This window comes from Nipponia nippon, unplaced genomic scaffold (genome assembly GCF_047370975.1).
Source record: "Nipponia nippon isolate SJK-2023a ecotype South Korea unplaced genomic scaffold, ASM4737097v1 scaffold_10, whole genome shotgun sequence".
In the NCBI taxonomy this organism is placed as follows: Eukaryota; Metazoa; Chordata; class Aves; order Pelecaniformes; family Threskiornithidae; genus Nipponia; species Nipponia nippon.
The window spans coordinates 6,446,497-6,464,542 of NW_028262291.1; the positions used below are offsets into that span (position 1 = coordinate 6,446,497).

General features: G+C 36.2%; 1 protein-coding gene across 1 annotated transcript in view; it reads left to right on the top strand.

Moving 5' to 3' along the window:
- Positions 1 to 17,364, top strand: part of LUZP2 (leucine zipper protein 2) — a 197,370-nt gene extending 180,006 nt beyond the window's left edge. The window contains exons 10-12 of the mRNA XM_087746719.1: positions 3,330 to 3,416; positions 15,980 to 16,057; positions 16,745 to 17,364. Coding sequence (XP_087602845.1) covers positions 3,330 to 3,416; positions 15,980 to 16,057; positions 16,745 to 16,849 — 270 coding nt within the window. The 3' untranslated portion in view covers positions 16,850 to 17,364. The remainder of the gene's footprint in view (positions 1 to 3,329; positions 3,417 to 15,979; positions 16,058 to 16,744) is intronic.
- Positions 17,365 to 18,046: the final 682 nt, after the last annotated feature.

Below are 18,046 nucleotides of genomic sequence, written 5' to 3' on the forward strand. Positions count from 1 at the left end.
AAAGTCTACCTCAAAGACTCACACATCATCAGCAAACAGATAAGCCTTCAAAAATATTAATTTTGATTTTGATTCTGGTTGGGGTTTTTTTTCCATGTAAGAAGTCAGTCTTAGTCTCAAAATGTTACGGATTAAAAGTACCTACATAAGATGCAAGAAAGTCCTGTGGCATTCTGGCCATAAGGACAGAACTCAGATCTGCAGGACCTAGCTAGGGCCTGGCAAGACACCTTCTTGCCCTGTTCTGCTGTCCTCCTTTGGCTGCTGCAAGAAGTGTGGTGTGGTCTTAAACTAGAACTTGAGACATAGAATCATAGAATCATTAAGGTTGGAAAAGACCCTTAAGATCATCGAGTCCAACCGTTAACCTAGCACTGCCAAGTCCACCACTAAACCGTGTCTACCCTTCTTTTAAATACCTCCAGGGATGGAGACTCAACCACTGCCCTGGGCAGCCTGTGCCAGTGCCTGGCTACCCTTTCGGTGAAGAAGTTTTTCCTAATATCCAACCTAAACTTCCCCTGGCACAACTTGAGGCCGTTTCCTCTTGTCCTATCGCTTGTTACTAGGGAGAAGAGACTGACCCCCCACCTTGCTACAACCTCCTTTCAGGTAGTTGGAGAGAGCAATAAGGTCTCCCCTCAGCCTCCTCTTCTCCAAACTAAACAACCCCAGCTCCCTCAGCCGCTCCTCCTAAGACTTGTTCTCTAGACCCTTCACCAACTTTGTTGCCCTTCTTTGGACACTCTCTAGTACCTCCATGTCCTTCTTGTAGTGAGGGGCCCAAAACTGAACACAGTACTCGAGGTGCAGCCTCACCAGTGCTGAGTACAGGGACACTATCACCTCCCTGGTCCTGCTGGCCACACTATTCCTGATACAAATCAGGATGCCATTGGCCGCCTTGGCCACCTGAGCACACTGCTGGCTCGTATTCAGCCGGCTGTCAACCAGCACCACCAGGTCCTTTTCTGCCAGGCAGCTCTCCAGCCACTCCTCCCCAAGTCTGTAGCGTTGCAAGACGCAGATCAATGTCAGCTTAGTGTAACAATACGAAAAATAATTGGAGATTAAGGTTATTCAATAGCTGAAGTGATGCAAAATTATCAATTAGAAACCAGACAGGGAATGAAGCAGACCCATCGCTGCTCCCTAGCTTGGCTGACGTCTGAGCACTGCAGCTGTGGCACGTGATTTTTAAAGGCTGTTACAGAATCTGGTCCTACTGGTTAAGGCAATCACATGAAAACTGAAACACCTTGAAAAATGTTATCTTTTGTTTTGGGGAAAAAAAAAGGGGAATGCTTCTAGGATATAATATTGCACTTGACTATTTTGAATATTAAAGAGGATGAGAATTGGAAATTTTCCAGTTTTCCATTTTCCTAGAGGTAGGAAGTGCTGTAAACATTTGAAAACATGACACTGGGAAAGTGTTTTCTTGATAAGAGCCTCACCTGAATATCCCAAACTTCCCCTTGTTCTATAGAAATAATTACAACATGCTGAAAAATTGGGTATATATGCTGCGTGTGTAATTTGCTAATGGAATAATGGGAACAAATTTAAGTTTGCAGAACTGTATTAATTCTTTCAGTTCAAACAGGCAAATTGCTCAATACATGTATGAAATGACATTCATTATTTAACAAAACAATTACTTATACTGGTCTTTTTAATCTGTTCACCTCCTCATCACTTTTTCTAGTAGTCAATTGCTCTATAAAACTAGCAATTCCCCACTGAAGAGCTGTTAAACAGAGACTATATTGCAAATAGTAACCAGCCAGGTTTGCTTTCTCCTGTTCTCCATCATTTTTTAAAACTTTGTATTCATTAGTGATTCAATGCAGTATAAGTGACATGAGGAAAGCATGGTTCCAGCTTTCAAAACTGGTGTCTGAAGTTCTAACTTTTCTTTGCAGAGAAATGAGTTTGGTTTGTTCCCTGTCCCCATTCCTCTGAGGAGTTTCAAGATGTCTTACAGACAATTTGATGGAAGCCAAATCCCTAAGGATAGTTACAAACTCTTCATGATCTGAAACTTATAACAAAAAGAGAGGCTCATCAATGCTATTTTTTTAATTTGATTATTTTCTGGGAATATATTGTACCAGAGTAAGAATAAGTCATTACATTTTGATTTGGGTTGGGGGCTTGTTGGGAGTTTTTTGGTTTTTTAGCAAAAGTATATTTTGGAAACACTTATAAATCTTACGTAATTTACATTCCTTCCATACATTTCAGTGGACTTTGAATTAGTCACTGGAAGATGAATGCTTTTTAAACAAATAATTCTGCAGAACTAAGAATAACAAGGTGGTCATAACGATCATCTCATGACTATCAGCAAATTATGGTGCATCCAACTGTTTTAGCTACTTTATGTCTCAGTAGAGAATGCCATCGTGGTGTACAGGCAATGATACATGTATCAGGACATCCAATTAATTTAGTAATACATTTTCCAGATTTTATGGATCATTTCTTTTTGAAATAATTCCTTGTCATGTTATGCCATGGTCTAGTATTTAAGGCTGCAAAATTGTGAAGTTATCAAGCTAAATTAAAAAATACTGTGCTATAAATACAGTGCGAGCTCTATATTAGAAAAACAGTGTATATTCTTCCTGCTCACATCCCTTTGAATCTTAGAAGTTGCAGGAAATATGGAAAAACATAGCTAAAACAGCCAATATTTCAGTGGAAGGAACTTCACTACTTATATAAAGTGATAGCCTGGATTGTAGAGTAACTGCCCCATAGAGCAGTCCATTTGGAGTGTAAGGAGGTAAGTGAAAGGCATGAAATGGAACACATTTTGCCAGCTCACAATGATGTGAGGTCCCAGCGGGGAGAGACTGTAGACAGCTGAAGTAAGCTAAAGCAGTTTATAAACAGCTTCAGCACAAGGTCTAAATCTTTCCCAGAATCCACAAGAGTCAGAGAAATAGGAGTTTTGAAAACGCTTTTTTTTCCTCCTTTACCCCCCCATCCAAATGTTTGCACAAAAGAAAATGTAGTTTAATTTGTACTTCATTTGATTTTGCTTAACATACAGAAAAATATACACTTTTGTGTGGTCAGTTTTCAGGTAGAAAGTCTTGATTACTTATATGGAAGTAATCCTTTATAAGGGTGTGCTTTAATGAGAATGAATATTAAAACATTGCCTTTACAAAATTTGCTGAAAATGCAGCGTATAAAATAGTTAACTTTTTGCAATATCTGACCTCTTGGTTTCTTGTCGTTATCTTGTTTTTTCAAATGTGACTTTTCTGAAATTTTATCTATATTGTTTCTTTTCTTTTCTTATTTCTTATGTCCAGCAAAATGCCTCAGCAGAGACAGAGAATCTTCACGTGGCCTCAAGAAAGGAAGAAAATCAGAGCATCCAGGAGTGCGATTCTCAAGATGTAAGCTTAGCTCACCTCGGTGTAAGCTTAGCTCACCTAGAGATCAGGGTCTAATCTAGATTGTATGAAAACATTAACGCCTTAGGCGATTACCAATGTGACTTACTTTTCCTAGTCAAGCTGGTACCTATGTTTTATAAGCCAGCTGTATTCTGCATTAAAGTGCTGAGGAGCAAATGCTCTTCACTGTCAATCTATGCAGGTATACTCTCTGGGTTTCTTTTAAGGACTACTTACTAGAAGTTGTAGAGCTGTTGTGGGAAGAAGAGCAGTGGAAAAGATACGATTTGATGTTTAACCTTTTCTAGAATTGGCTTGTTCCTAGTTGAAGAGCTGCTGCCTTACAGTGAGATGCAGAACCTTGTTTGCATAATGTTTCCACTAATAATCAGGCACAGCTGTCACAGATGCTTCATTTGATAAAACAAAACCTTCAGGGAGATGTAAGAGGTGACAGTGTAATAGTTGAAAGCATGTAATCTCGTCCACTGCCAGTCTAGGAAAGCCGCAAGCTGTGTTTTTCTTATGACACATCTGACAGAAAGCTAAATCTGCTGCTTTTACTGAGGCAAAACTCTCATTCAAACAGCATGGTGGGGGCTGTTAACAGAAATCCCAAATGCATGTATTATGGCTGTAATTATAACAATACAAATAAAACAGGAAAAACCAGAAAGAGTGAGAGGGACAAAAATTGTTGAGAGAGCGTTTTGTCTGCTTAATAGTCCAAACAGCGTAGCGCTACCTTAACTAATTTGCAGGTGCAATATAGAAGACAGCAGGAAAAAGCCTGTCACAACAGCTCTTGAATGAACTACTGAACACATTACCTACCTCCAAATATGGAGGTAACCATACCTATGGAGGTAACCATACCTCCTGTGGAGGTAACTGGGCAGCTTGCTGGTAGCGATCATAGCAATGTGAAGAAAAATTTGGAAAACAAATCTTAGATAATTCAGTATCCAACAAATTGTAAAAAGCTTTATATGTTATCCATTTATTACAAATATGATACAAGTTTATTCAATTGTGACTTCCCCTCTGCTGCATCCTCTAGAGGGGGGCAGAGACAAGGAGAAATTGTGTGTCCAGGGGAAGAGTGCATAATTTGCTGTTGCACCTTAACGTATAAAGACAAAGGAAACTTCATTTCTTATTAATAAAAATTGAAGAAGGAGAAGAAAGAATAAGATGTAAAATTCTGAAGTTGGAGTGAACTCTGTTTATATTATGACTACAGGTTGGTTACCACCTGGGAAAGTTATGGAAAGTTTGATGGAATATAGGTTACTTTAAGTAGATGCTGAATTTTTTAAGGCTGAATATTTGTGGAAAGAGGTTCAAGTAGCCTTTTTTTGCAGAGGTGAATATATTAAAGGAGAGAGAGAAAAAAAAGTTGTTAACACATTTCACAAATGAAGAAAGTATTTAATTTCTGTATCAAGTAATGCAAAGAAAGACACCTAAAAGATGCACTTTTATATATAATCAAGGATTTAGTTATTTTGATTAGGGGGTGGTGGTGGCTTTTTGTGGTCCTAGCAACTTGTGTTTTTAGTCAACATAGTATGCTGCTTGGTATGAAAAATTTGTCTGAGAAAGGACAAGACAACTCCAACTGGAGACAGAAGCCGTGAGGAATCAAACTATTTTTCATAATTCAAGTTAAATTCAAATCTAACCCTATTCTCTGCCTTCGTCTATGTAGCATTATAATTCAAAGAAAAAGAGATTAGGCTATATAACTAAATTTGAGTAATAGGATTAAGTTTTATATCATTTAATCTCTCTATTATCATATTTTAAGACCAATTTTGTATTCTGTGAGACTCACATTTCCTTTAAATTTTAAATCTTTAAGGTTTGTTAAGTCCATATTTGACAAAACCTCCTGTATGGAGGAAAAAGTAGTAAAATTAGAGAAAACATACCATAGGGGTATTCAAATTCACTGTGCCTTGTTAGATAATGTTCCATATTGGAAAATTAAGCAGGCAATAGTTTTATTAGTCTTATCTGGCTTTTAAACATGTTGCTGCTATAAATTCATTTGCCAAGTGAAAAATGGGTATTGTGTAATATTCATAGTTCCATTCTGTGTCTTGCTTGCAGTGTCTGTTGAAGGAATGAGATTGAGAGCCAAGTTACGAAAAAGATAGTTAGGACAGCCACACCTCCAAGCAAGGAAGCTATAAATAGTTTGGTATTTATCCCGAACAGAAACAGAATCGCCAGTGTAATTAAAAAACTTGCAGATAAAGGAAGACATGTTCTCTTTACATTAAGTGGGACTTTTAAGGTATATCTTCTTTTATTTATTTCCATGTTCAATTGGAAATAAAAATTGTTCGGTTTGCTTTTTGTTAATATAAAAACAATTGATTGGTACAATTCAAAGAGAATTCCAGGAGTTAGTTCTTTGTGCAGATAGCTGCAAAGCAATACGCAGCCAGGAGCCATTTTGAAGAGCAGTGACCTGCATAGTGGGCAGCATGGCCTCTGGCACGCAGGACAAACTGCAACAGTCCGGTCCTAAAAGTGAAAGAGTAGATCTACGAATATAGCTCAGGTAAAACACAATATACATAATATTTTAGAGAAATACTTATTTTCAAATTGTGGCTGCACTCAAAGCACTGGATTTTCTTGCCAGAGGGGCATTAAATAATTCTTTTCTCAGAGAATTTTCTCCCTTTCTATGCTACCATCCCCACACTGACCCGGGAAGTTTTATGAGAAATCCATCCGCGCTGGCAGGATTCCACACTTGACTTTTCAACAATGGCTCATTGGAGCCTCATGGGAGAATAAAACATCCCAGTTTGTCAGAATCTCCTGATCTCACTTTAAATACCACACAAACTTCAGTTATGAAAATGGGAAAGTTTTCTTGTAAACCTAAGGATTGATTAAAAAAAGGCAGTAAAATTTTCAGAGAACTAAAGCATTGAAATATATTTTTCACAAACCGTTCCAACTATTCTACAAGTCTAAGGACCTGCCTTGACCACTTTTGTCCTGTGGATTGCTCACAGTGATGAGTAAACTAACTTTCCTGGTTGTTGTTGAAGTTGAAACTTTTTTTTCTTTCTCTTACACTCCATCTGAACGTGGACTGCATGGGACATAACAACAGTGCAGATGATGACATTGGGCTAGCAACCTCCTCCCACCTTTTAATTTTATTTTTTATATCTTATGTTAACAGATACATATTTTTTAGAGACAAGGAAGAATTCAAATTAATTAGTTTTCAGAAATGAAATAAAAATATCTCTTTCTGCAAGTAACCCTTATGTGATGACTTTAGAGATACCACCTTAAATCCTGAAAGAACTAAAAGCAATTTATTTTCCTAGAGGTTCATATTACTTCAGTAGTACAAAGCTGTGATTTGTACCTTTGAATACTATCACTTTGAGAAAATTCCAGACTTGGGAATATATTAGAGTTTTTCTTGTAATTTTATCATTATTTGGTTGTGTGTGTTTGTGTGTGTTTTTATCAGAAGTTTTTACAGCTGCTAAACTCCCAACAGGGGAAGTATATGCTGGATGACAGGTTCTCATGTGCCATTAGTTTAAGAAAAATAAGTGAATGTTGATGCCAAGATAAAAGACCAGGGCCTTAATGCCTATGCTTAAAACCAAGATGTTGCTTAGAAACCTAATATTTCAGCAACACTTTCTCAGAACTTTGCAAAGATCCTCTGATTGTCTCTCTGATAAACAAAGTGTGATTTGTGTTTTGGAAGAATTACTTTAGTAAAGACTGACTAGAGAAGAACATGCAATGTTTCAAGACAAGAAATAAAGGGAAATTGCTAGTTGCTTGCCTCAAACATTTTTTAGTCTGTATGGCTAAGCATCCCACCCCCCCCCCCTTCAAATTTGTAATCCCACTGCAATTTTTTTTTTGGTGCTTTTATGTATGTTCATAGTAATTAATGTAGTTTACACTGGAACAAATACAAATGAAATTTTGTTTACTAATGGGATACATGCAGGCCAAATTATATTAGCTGATTTTGAAAATAGATACGGCTGACACCTTTGTTATCATTAAATTTGACATGGGACCTCTAGCAGCCTGAAGTAGGTAGGATATCCTGTAATGTATCATCTCAATTACTTCAAATTTGTGAAACACAAAAAGAAACTTAACTTCAGTTTTCTTTTATTTAGATTATTTCCATTATTTAGATTATTATTATTTTAGTAGAGGAATCTTGTGAATACTATTTTTTCTTAGTCTTATATGGAGATGTTTTCTATATGACTGGGTCCTGAAAGTCTCTGTGCAGAACTAGAGTTCTGTAGAGCTCTTTTCCCTGTACCATTTCCCCTTTCCCTCTTCCCAAAAGCTTTTGGGAGATTTTTTTGGCTTTTACACCAGAATGTACTTTGTCCCTTTTTCATATCAAATAATTCTTATGCATGTAACATGTCATTTAAAATGACCCGTTTGGTAGTGCTAAGACATCAAACAATTGATAAAGTGATTCTTTGTTCTCTGTTCTCATCTTAGATTTCTTGCTCTTTCTCCTTATAGTCTTCTTTGATAAATAAAAGTGATAGTGCTTTTATTTACTGCCTTAATTTCCTGCAGTAAACAAATGCTTCATGTTCATTAATCATTCAGTGACAAAGGACACTGAGTATCGGAGCAAAACTTGTACATGTTTCTAAGCAACAACAGAATTTTCCTTCATTTTTCTCTATCAGTTTCAACTGCAGAGTTTTGATCACATTGTACTCTCCCATTGCTTTCCCATGGGAGTAATGAGAGAAAAAAGAAATCATCGTTATTACAAAATTTCAACCTGATAAAATTCTTAAAGGGAATTCAGTAATTCTGTTCCTCAAATGAGGACTTTGAAGGTCATATGAAGTTACATCATCATAGTTTAACCATCCAGTCATTACAGTGTGCTCCAAAATAAGAGAAAGATATGAAAAATTGCAGAGGTGTCTTATGAAAATGTATATGCACACTTCACATACATCTTGCCCCATATCTTTCTTCTAAATAATGAGGGTCAGAGGAGATTGAAATATACAGATCTGTAATAAATTCATGAGCAAATCTGATAAAACATGTCCTTTAATAAACTGGACCTAACTTGGCTAATGACAGCTAAGATATCTAGTTCGTCAGTTGACCTAACCATTCCATCGTTTTCTCCCATACCTGGTTTAGTTTCTTCAGAACTAGCTCAGTACTTTCTCCTCCATTGTACTCTACAAACATCCTGCATATCTGCTTTAGTGCCCACTGAAGCCAAAGAGAGGTCTGTAGTGATGCGAAGGAATGCTGAAGCTGCAATATTTGCTCTACTAAATCTGTATGATACCCTTTAGCAGCGGTGGAATTATTTTCTGACTGTAAAAGCTGGATATAATATCACTTATTTAAACTTCTTGATTTCCTGTCCACTTGTGATATGTTGGATGATTATTTGAGCAATAAAGCCAGTTCTTATTTGCTGTGTTGATGCAGTAGAATACCTTTCTAGTTGCATTGTTCAGCGGTTTGCAGATCAAATTGCATAGTTTGATAGCCAAGGGACATGCTGAATTTTAACTGGCTTTTTGAAAATTCTTTTTAAATGAAGATGCATACTTGGCTGATCCACCTTTGTAATTTATACATCCAGCTGTGAACCTCTCCAGCTCTGCTGTATAATTCACTAGGTGAACTGAATACTGTAACTTCTGATATTGTGCGTACTTCACTGATCAAGCTGCATATTTTATAACCAGAATTTCACACAAAGATACTTTGTTAATCAAACTGCACACCAAACTGATAAAGGCAGCACAGTATTTCAAGACATATGCCCCACCTCAGTTTTCCTATCTTGCTAAATTTCTCATTGTTCTAGATATTTTTTTTCCTCTTGTATATACAAAATATATTGCTTAAGGCAAAATGCGCTTATTCTATGAAAATTTTATTTTACAAACACAAATAGGTCGTTAATGTGTTTCTTAAAGTTTATGTAGGGCAAGTAACAAGCATTCCACTCACTGAATTTGGTCTAACTGCTTCTCTACTGTGTAGAAGAAAATCATAAGACTTCTGTTGTGCTTAGTCATAAAAATTGTATATGTTGGCCAAACTAAATTTTAAGGAGATGTTAAGAAGAAACTATGCAATTTGAAAAGAGTTAATACCAGTGAAAAGAGTGAAATGGCATGGCCAACTATCAAATACATTTGAATAAAAGTTTCCAGAATTTCTTTTTCCTTAAGTCTTTTCTTTGGGAAAGGTTTAGCTTTCACTACTTAGAATTCTGACTGCTGTGTGTTAGAGCTTTTAAAGTTGAGTGTTCAAACATTAGATCCTTCTTGATGTTTTATGATAAAAATACAGCATATGTAATTTAATGAATATAATGTTTGTCTTACAAATATGCCCATAATTACAAAATGCATGGCAGAGATACTGGAAATACCAGTGTGAGCAACTTAATGGCAAGGTAAAGAATGCTTCTACACATAAAACATAGAGATTATTCTGTAAAATTAATTCATTCATCAGTGAAATTCTGGGATCTGTCACTAATGGTTAGATACAACACATTAAATTATTATAGTTTGTGTTAAAATAAGGAAATATTAGGGAAGGAGAAAAAAGAGATAAGCCAGGACTCTTAAGCTGCAGAGAAATCCATCTTTCTGTCTTGTTTCACTGCTCTGAGTCATAAAACTACTTCAAGGACTAGTCATCATTTACTTAATAACCGTGTACTTGGATAAATACTGTCCATGATTATAAGTATTGAAGGTTTGCTTCCTGAATCTAGAAAAAGGGAGCAGCTTGTGTGGGCACATGCTACTGAAGCTAGGATGAAATGTACTTGATTGAGAAGTATTTAGGAACTGAAGAAAATATCTGTAGCAGAATCCCTCGTCATCTTTGATGAACCTATAAATGTAATGGTTGCAGTTAAAGCTTTAATAAATGGTAAGCTTCGCTGAGTGAGGAAAACAGTGAAATAGTCTGAATGCTCCTTCTAGCCTGGTGAGGTAAGCATTGTTTGTGGCCAATGGATAGAGTAAATACTAATTGAATCTCCAAAACATCAGTTTAAAGTATAATGAGAAATTGGAGAATTGAGAATTTAGTGTAAAAATGCATTTAGCTTGCATTGTGTTTTAAATACCCGTAGACCACCTTTTGTGAAATATTTGGAATTGCAGTAGTGTATTGATATAGGGAACATGGGGATTGTGCTTCTGAGTGAGACCAGGAGTTAATCTGCCAACCCCACTCCCTTTGAAACTGCCAACCTCAGGCTCCATAAAGGAAGGCAGAAGAAAGCACAGAACGTGTAGCTAAGGATAAACTGCCCATTTTGTTCTAAATGCCAGTGGCAGGGGATAAACTTAAGTAATGAAATTGGAATTTGAGAACATCATTAGCTTTTTTGCTGTCGGTTTCATAAATGCAAAACAGCATGCTGAATTTTTTTATAATCTTGTATGAAAAGTTCACTATAAGACATCTTTTCACCATGCTAACAATAATTTGCACTTTTTAAAATGTTGCAAGATTTTTGTCACCCAGTGTTTTTCAGCTAGATCAAAGCACGTGTGTTGAATGATTGTCTCCTTAACTTTATAGCTTCTCAGGTATTTAGTCTTGTCTACCTCTGCCTTGTCCTCCACCTTTTGGTTTGTATTCTTTATCCACCTGTCACTTGGGGCACAAACAAGAAAATAAACAACATTATTAAGTTGTATTATTTTGTTGACAATAGAGCCACATGCTACACTTCTGGATCCCCAGAAAGGCATTAGCTAAGGGACAAAGGGCAATCATCTAGATACGGTGCCTTCATTTTTCCCTGGGTATTAGAAATTTTTCTTTTTTTAAAAATTTTTGGTATATAGCTTAAGACTCTAGCTGAACTTCTCTGGAAGCACTAAGAAGAGGGACAGGCAAAAAATTATTTTATATTTATTCCAAACTTTAAATCATTGCACTGAGGTTGAGTTATGAGACTGCATTGCCTGCTGGGTTACCTGGGACTTGTTCAGATGGTGACAGAACAGTAGTGCCTGTTCTCTGCCCTCCCATGAAGCCAGCACAGATGTAAAACTTACCTGTGACCAATAGAGATTATGAGCAGACAAAACTCTCTCATCCTCTGTGCGATGTTCCCGCTCCTCTCCATACAGCTTTCTGCACAACAGCTGGGGAAAGAGTCCATATTGTGAAATGTCGTGTTATGCTTGGCATGAAAACCAGAGCATCCTTGGACAAGATTTACAATTACAACCTGCTTTGTTATGATGGTACAAGAGGAGTCAATGGTGTTTCATTAAACTAACAGGACTGACTTGAGACCTTTTTTCTGGGACTTATTGCTTTTCTTTTTTTACTTTCTGGATGTTGTTTCTACTTCGATGTTTTTAGTCTTTTGTTATGGTCTTAGCATTTTATTAGCTTTTCTAGTAATGATCTTTCCTAAAAATGTTCATTCTTTGGAAGAAAAGCAATTGACCTTCTCTGAGAGAAATGGGGAAAGCTGTTTTTTGCCCAGGTATATGTATCTCTGTACAAGCATACGTTGAAGGGGTATCGTTTTGTACCAGTCTTCCTCCTCCCTGGTGGTGCAAGGAGTGAAGACAGTGGGTTATGAGGAGTACAAGGATGCTCTGCTCTGTTCCATGGCGTTAATGGGTTTGTGTGTGAGCTGGAAACGTAATTGTCCCAACAGAGGCTTTCCCAGTTGGCATCTTCCTGTTCCTCTCCCCTTCCTCACCCTCATGTCTCCAAACAAGGCAGCAGGAATGCCCACTTGTGGGAGAAACACACAGGTAGGAGTTTGTCCTCACGCCCCTGATGTGCTGAAATCTTGATTCAAAGCTTGGCAAAATCCCAGTATCTCTTCCTGCTGGCACTTCTAATCTCATCTTCATAAAACAGAAAAATCACGCTGACAACATTTCAACCCCTTTATTTTCCGAAAGCAATTATTTTTGCTTTTTGCTAGTTTCCACCATGTCAAGCTACCATTCTGTATTTTTTTAATTAGTGTACCTCTCACAGGAGTGAAGCTGACAGAAAGAGAGACTTGCACAGAAGAGCGAACGAAACAGTCTTTCCACCACTTGGCACAGAGGGAACTAGCAAAAAAAAAAAGTTAAATATTTGGCTTTTTTTGGTCTGTACGTCGCTTATGGCTGTGACAGGTATTCTAGTGCATTGGTTTTGTATTTCCCCATCTGTCTGAGGTGGTCTTTAGCTGAGGGAAAGGGGGTGCATGTATGTTTGTATATTTATGTGTTTATATATGCATATATGTACACATACATATACATACCTCTGTGTGTATGTCTGTCTTTCTTTCCTGAACTGGGGGCCCCAGAAGTGGACACAGTACATATACTATACACAGTATATACAGTATGTATATATAAACACAGAGGTGTGTATATATATATATATATTTGCATGTGTTTGTTTATAGGCGTGAGGGTGTGTATGTAGGGGATTCAGTTTAGGTTGTGTTAAACCCAGTTTACCATTATAGCAGGAGATGCTGTTATACCCATCTGTCTCAGCTTTAGGAACTGAACTGACTTAAAGATGAGAGCCAGTGGACGTATACAGCTCATCCATAGTGACTAGTTACAATTCTGGCTATTGAACTGCTGTTGACTGATGGCATATTGAAAGTCATTGCCGTTGTTCAGTCTGTAATTTATTTGTTAATGATATACATTGTTTCACTGTGAAAAGGAATCAATAATGAATGCTTTATGCTTTAACAATATAAAGACGTGGGGTTGCTTTGTTTAGAAAAATGTCCCATTCTACTGTCTTTCTCCAACAGTGATCCATATGGTGGGTTACTAAAAAGGAAAACAACTGTAAGTGAAAAAATATTAAGACATAATATTTTTATGTCTGTAAGACTACAGACATAAGTCTTCACTTCTGTTTTCCTGCCAAGATAGCCTTTGTCATCTGGTCTGTGAAAAGAGTATGAAAGATTAGTCACTTAGAAAGTGTTGTTTTTGTCATTAGCTTTTATTTTCTCTAAGGCAACCTTTTTTTTTTTTTCTTTTATACATGGTTGTATATATATGGTTGACCTCCCATATTTTTATGAATTTCAATTAATATTTTAGGATTCCTATCTCCTATGTATTGTCTTGGTGAAATACGTTACCTGAATTTTTTTAGTATATACAGTTAGAGTAAATTATGGATTTGTAAATAATCTTATATTTCATTAGTGTTATTTCTGTCCTCTTCACTACCCAACCTGAAATGCTGCTCCTTTTTTGACCTGTAATATCTTTTGTCCTCAAGCTGCTCACCCAGAAATTTCTGAAACCTTCAAATTTTTCTAAACATGACTAAGCTGAAAACATTTTATTAATCTATCTCACTAGTAAATATATTAAACACAAGATCTGCCAGGATCACATTTTTAATCTTTTGAAGTATTAAAATTTTATTAAAAATTTCTATTCTTTGTCATCTCACTCTTTAGTCTTTATCTAGAATGTAAATCACCTGTGTTATTTCATTTTTTTCATAAAAGGAGTAGGTGCTTTATCAATAGATTTTTTTTTTTATCAATGCTACCCTGATTATTCCTGTAACTTAATATTAATCCAACTTTTATTAGCTATTATGTATAGTGGGAAAAATTTGAAAAGGAGTCCGCACCGTCAATCACTGCAATTGCACCATCTCAGAGGCTTACTTTAGTAGCTTAAACATGACTAAAACCCCCCTGAAGTACTATAAAATCCTTGGCAGTACCAGAAGCTTTCAGGAGGGAGGCAGCCATCTCCTCTCCAAGTAGTTTTCTTAATAACATGTTTCATTTTCATATTCACACCTGCTCATAGATCAACTTTGTTACGGGCAAGAGACTGTCAGAATTTCTCAAGTGCAAAAACTTAATTAATATCTTCCCCCCCAATCTCTTGCTTTTTAATTAACTCCAATCTAATGTCATTTCTACTGAAAGGGTATCTATAAAATTTCTTGATATTTACTTTGCATGTTAGGGTGTTTATTTTCAGTGTTCTCTGCTGCGTGAGGTAATTTTTATAGTGTCGCGATTTAAGCTGCTATAGGATGAACTCAGATTTACTTTCCATTTTCTTAAGAAAGTCTGTCTAAAAAAATGCCTCAAAACATACCATTTAGAGACTTTTTTTCTCTTTTCATTCATGATTCCTTTGCTCTCCTAGGTACAAATATCTTATTGTATCCTAGACCAATGTTATCAACCATAATATACATAAAAAAAAAAAACCACAAAAAAAAGACCAGAAACGCCAGCAAACCTTGTAGCAGATATTATTGGGAGTTTCTTGTTGAAGGCACGTTTGCATTCATATTCCTATGAGCAAAGCTCATGTCCATACACTAATGATTTTTTTACCTTTTTTTCATTAATACGTTGGATTATGTCTGATGTGTAAAAAATATTCTATCCAGGCTTGACTTAGCTTCAGAAATCTTCAAGGGCTTATGCTAAACAGGAAACATTTCAGAGGAAGAGTTATGTTAACATTTAAAATAAACAAAATTACTGTTATGTTGGAAAGAGTCTTGATGACTTAGAACTTAAAAAAAACCCCTCATTTATTTTCACTCCATTTAAATGTATCCATTGTAATAGCAAAACAAGTAGAATGTTATGTTGGAAAGAGTCTTGATGACTTAGAACTTAAAAAAACCCAACTCATTTATTCTCACTCCATTTAAATTCATCCGTTTCAATAGCAAAACAAGGAGAGAAATTCCAGTGTGAACGTATTTTGAAGTAATGACCAAAGATTATCAATATTTTACTGTATTTCACATTTTAATTTCTTCACCTACGGCATCATTAATCCCACTCCTGAAGGGACTTTATTTTAATTATAGCAGAAATTTCAGTGCTGGGTAAATCTCTACCTAAGACTTGCAACACAAGATCTCTGGTTCAAAAATCTACTGTGTAATTAATTTTATTTATGCTGTTCAACTCTGTTTTCCCTCATATTAAAAAACATATTGGCAAAGAAAATTACATTATTGCTGGAATAAAATGACAGCGATGAATCTAACCAGCTTTTACATACCTTGAGAGTCATCTGAATTCCCCATTCAGGTAATTATTATACGTATCCCCACTCAGGGATTATTTTATGTAAGAGATCTAGCAGTTTAGACAAGGGAATAGTAATAGAGAAGTCCTAACTGTAATGCTAGTTTTCATCTGTTTGTTACTATTTCCTCACCCAAACCAGACAATTATAATTACTTATCTGTTCCAAGGGACCGCTGTAGGAATAAACTTCACTATTTGTGATGAGAAAAAAAATGCTAAGTAAGTGTTAAGTTGTTATATTTTCAGCCACATTAGACTGTTACAGGGGTGATGGGAGTATGGCATTCACTTAGCTGTGATAACTTTGTTTTCCTCCATTACATCAACTAGGCTAAAAAAACCACTGTAATTTTTTTTTTTAGGAAAAACATGAATATTTTAGGAAAATATTTGACGGAGTAGTTATCTCTGACGTTTGTATTGACAGGTTGGCAAGACATGTTTGGGGAATCGCAATAATTCAACATCTCGTTTGAAGACAGCAGAAACAGAGACAAACTTTCAGGTACTCTGTTTCTGAGGAATTCTCGGGTTTTTATTAAAAGGTCTTGTAAAGCATGCAGTTACTTGAAGTGTATTTACGCATTCTACGCTAATGCTTTTGAAACAGAACTGCTTACTCAGTTCAGACTGACTATACTTGATCGCAGTTCATCTGGTCAAAATGGCTTCTGGTTGGTAACAATTTGCAAAGCTATTTAATACTTGAAGAGCTGGACTATCCTAGTGGTCAAATGACTTACTTTGATACTGTGATGTCCATAGCACTGGGAATAGGAGAAGGGAGAGATTTCTAAAATAGTTATATATCTGCAATTACGTGAAGCTGTATTCAGCCATGTTACCAATGGAAAAGTCTTAAGCAAGTTGCACACCTGAGCTCTTAATTTGGTAGACCAAGAGAAAAAGATAAAAATCACCATGATTATAAAGCAGCATGAGACTTGTATGGTTTTGCACTGTCAAAGATTGTTGAATATGCTTCCTTTATTAGAGATCAGAATCCTTTTCTAGATGCAGTTCATGAATATCATATTCTGTTATAGTAGTTTAAGACTGGTACATCAGTTTAACAGAAATACAGCTCTGCATGCGCTATTGCCATGAATTTTTAACATACTTTTTTATTTGCTTATGTATGTGCATATCGTGTATGCGATGCTTACACTGATGCTATTTTCCCCTTCAACAGAAGTTGCACAGCCCTCCGTGGACTAAACCCGAAGACAAAAAATCACCTGAAAGAAATGAGAAAAAAATTGAAGAGTCTGTTAGTACAAAAGAAAAAAAACTCTAAGCGCTACTAATCTACATTAAAAATGCCCATCACTTACTTCCATCTTCATGTTCTTTTTAGTCCAGAGGCATGAAATGTACCAGGTTTCTAAAGCATGCATTTTTCACTATTTCATGAATGTTTGTAAATTAGTCTAGCATAGACCAATTAGTACCTTTCAGCAATAATCCAAAATGGATGTTTGAAGAAATGCTTTGTAATACAGTCTGGTTTTCGAACTCTTGTTCCACCTGATCAGTAACTGCATACTATAAATCAGTTTCTTTGTAAACAACAGCTATTCTCAAGTATTTTCTCAGTCTGTTCTATTTCATGTATCTTTATGGCAGACTAGGTTTTAAATCAAGTTAAGAATTAAGGGGCAGTTAACGTGGGGGAAAAAAAATATCTGTGTAAACATAGTTGAAGTACAGTACAACTCATAAAAGCAACTGTAAAAATGGAACAGTAGGGGTCCATTACTTTTCAGTAATACCATTTCAAATCTGCTTACTTAATAAAAAAGTGTTTGGTTGGTTGGTTTTTTTTTTTCTAACTGCTATCACATCTAGTCCATTTTTGAGCACTGAAGCATTGACAGAAATGCAGAATTAAAGGGATGGAGATAGAGAGAATCATGGCTTTTAGGATTCAAGTTCTGCAGGCAGAACTGAGTTAAAATTTTATAGGTTGGGTACAAGTCATGGGAAGTCAGTTCCATCCCTTATGTTTGTGCTGATCTCAACAGGATAAAAACACTTTAAATGCTAAACCCCCACGTTGTCCACTGCAGGTGGCCCTTGGTCACTACAGCTGAGAGGAGCATTTTGGTTGGGGTAAGCTTTGTGATTCGTAGGGTTCTTCCAGTTTCTCATGGGTCACATACTCTATGACAAGAAAGCAGAAAGGAGGGGAGGATAAGGAAGAGAGTGCTTTTCCTTTTTTGTGTATATGTCATTATTGGTCTAATTTAGGAATTCATATGCCTCATCTTGTTGAGAAGCAGATCTTTCAAGTGCCTTAGAAACAGTTAATTGCCTGATGCAACGCTTTCATGCTTTCCTCTTGCCTGAAGTGTTTTAAGTAGTTGTAACTTGTAAACTCCCACGTTCCTCTTACTACACACAGCAGTACATTACAATGTTTACTAGATTGAAAGCAGTTTACTTTTATTAGTTTGCTCTTCCTTGCTTTCGAATCAGTTGAAAAAGCAAATAG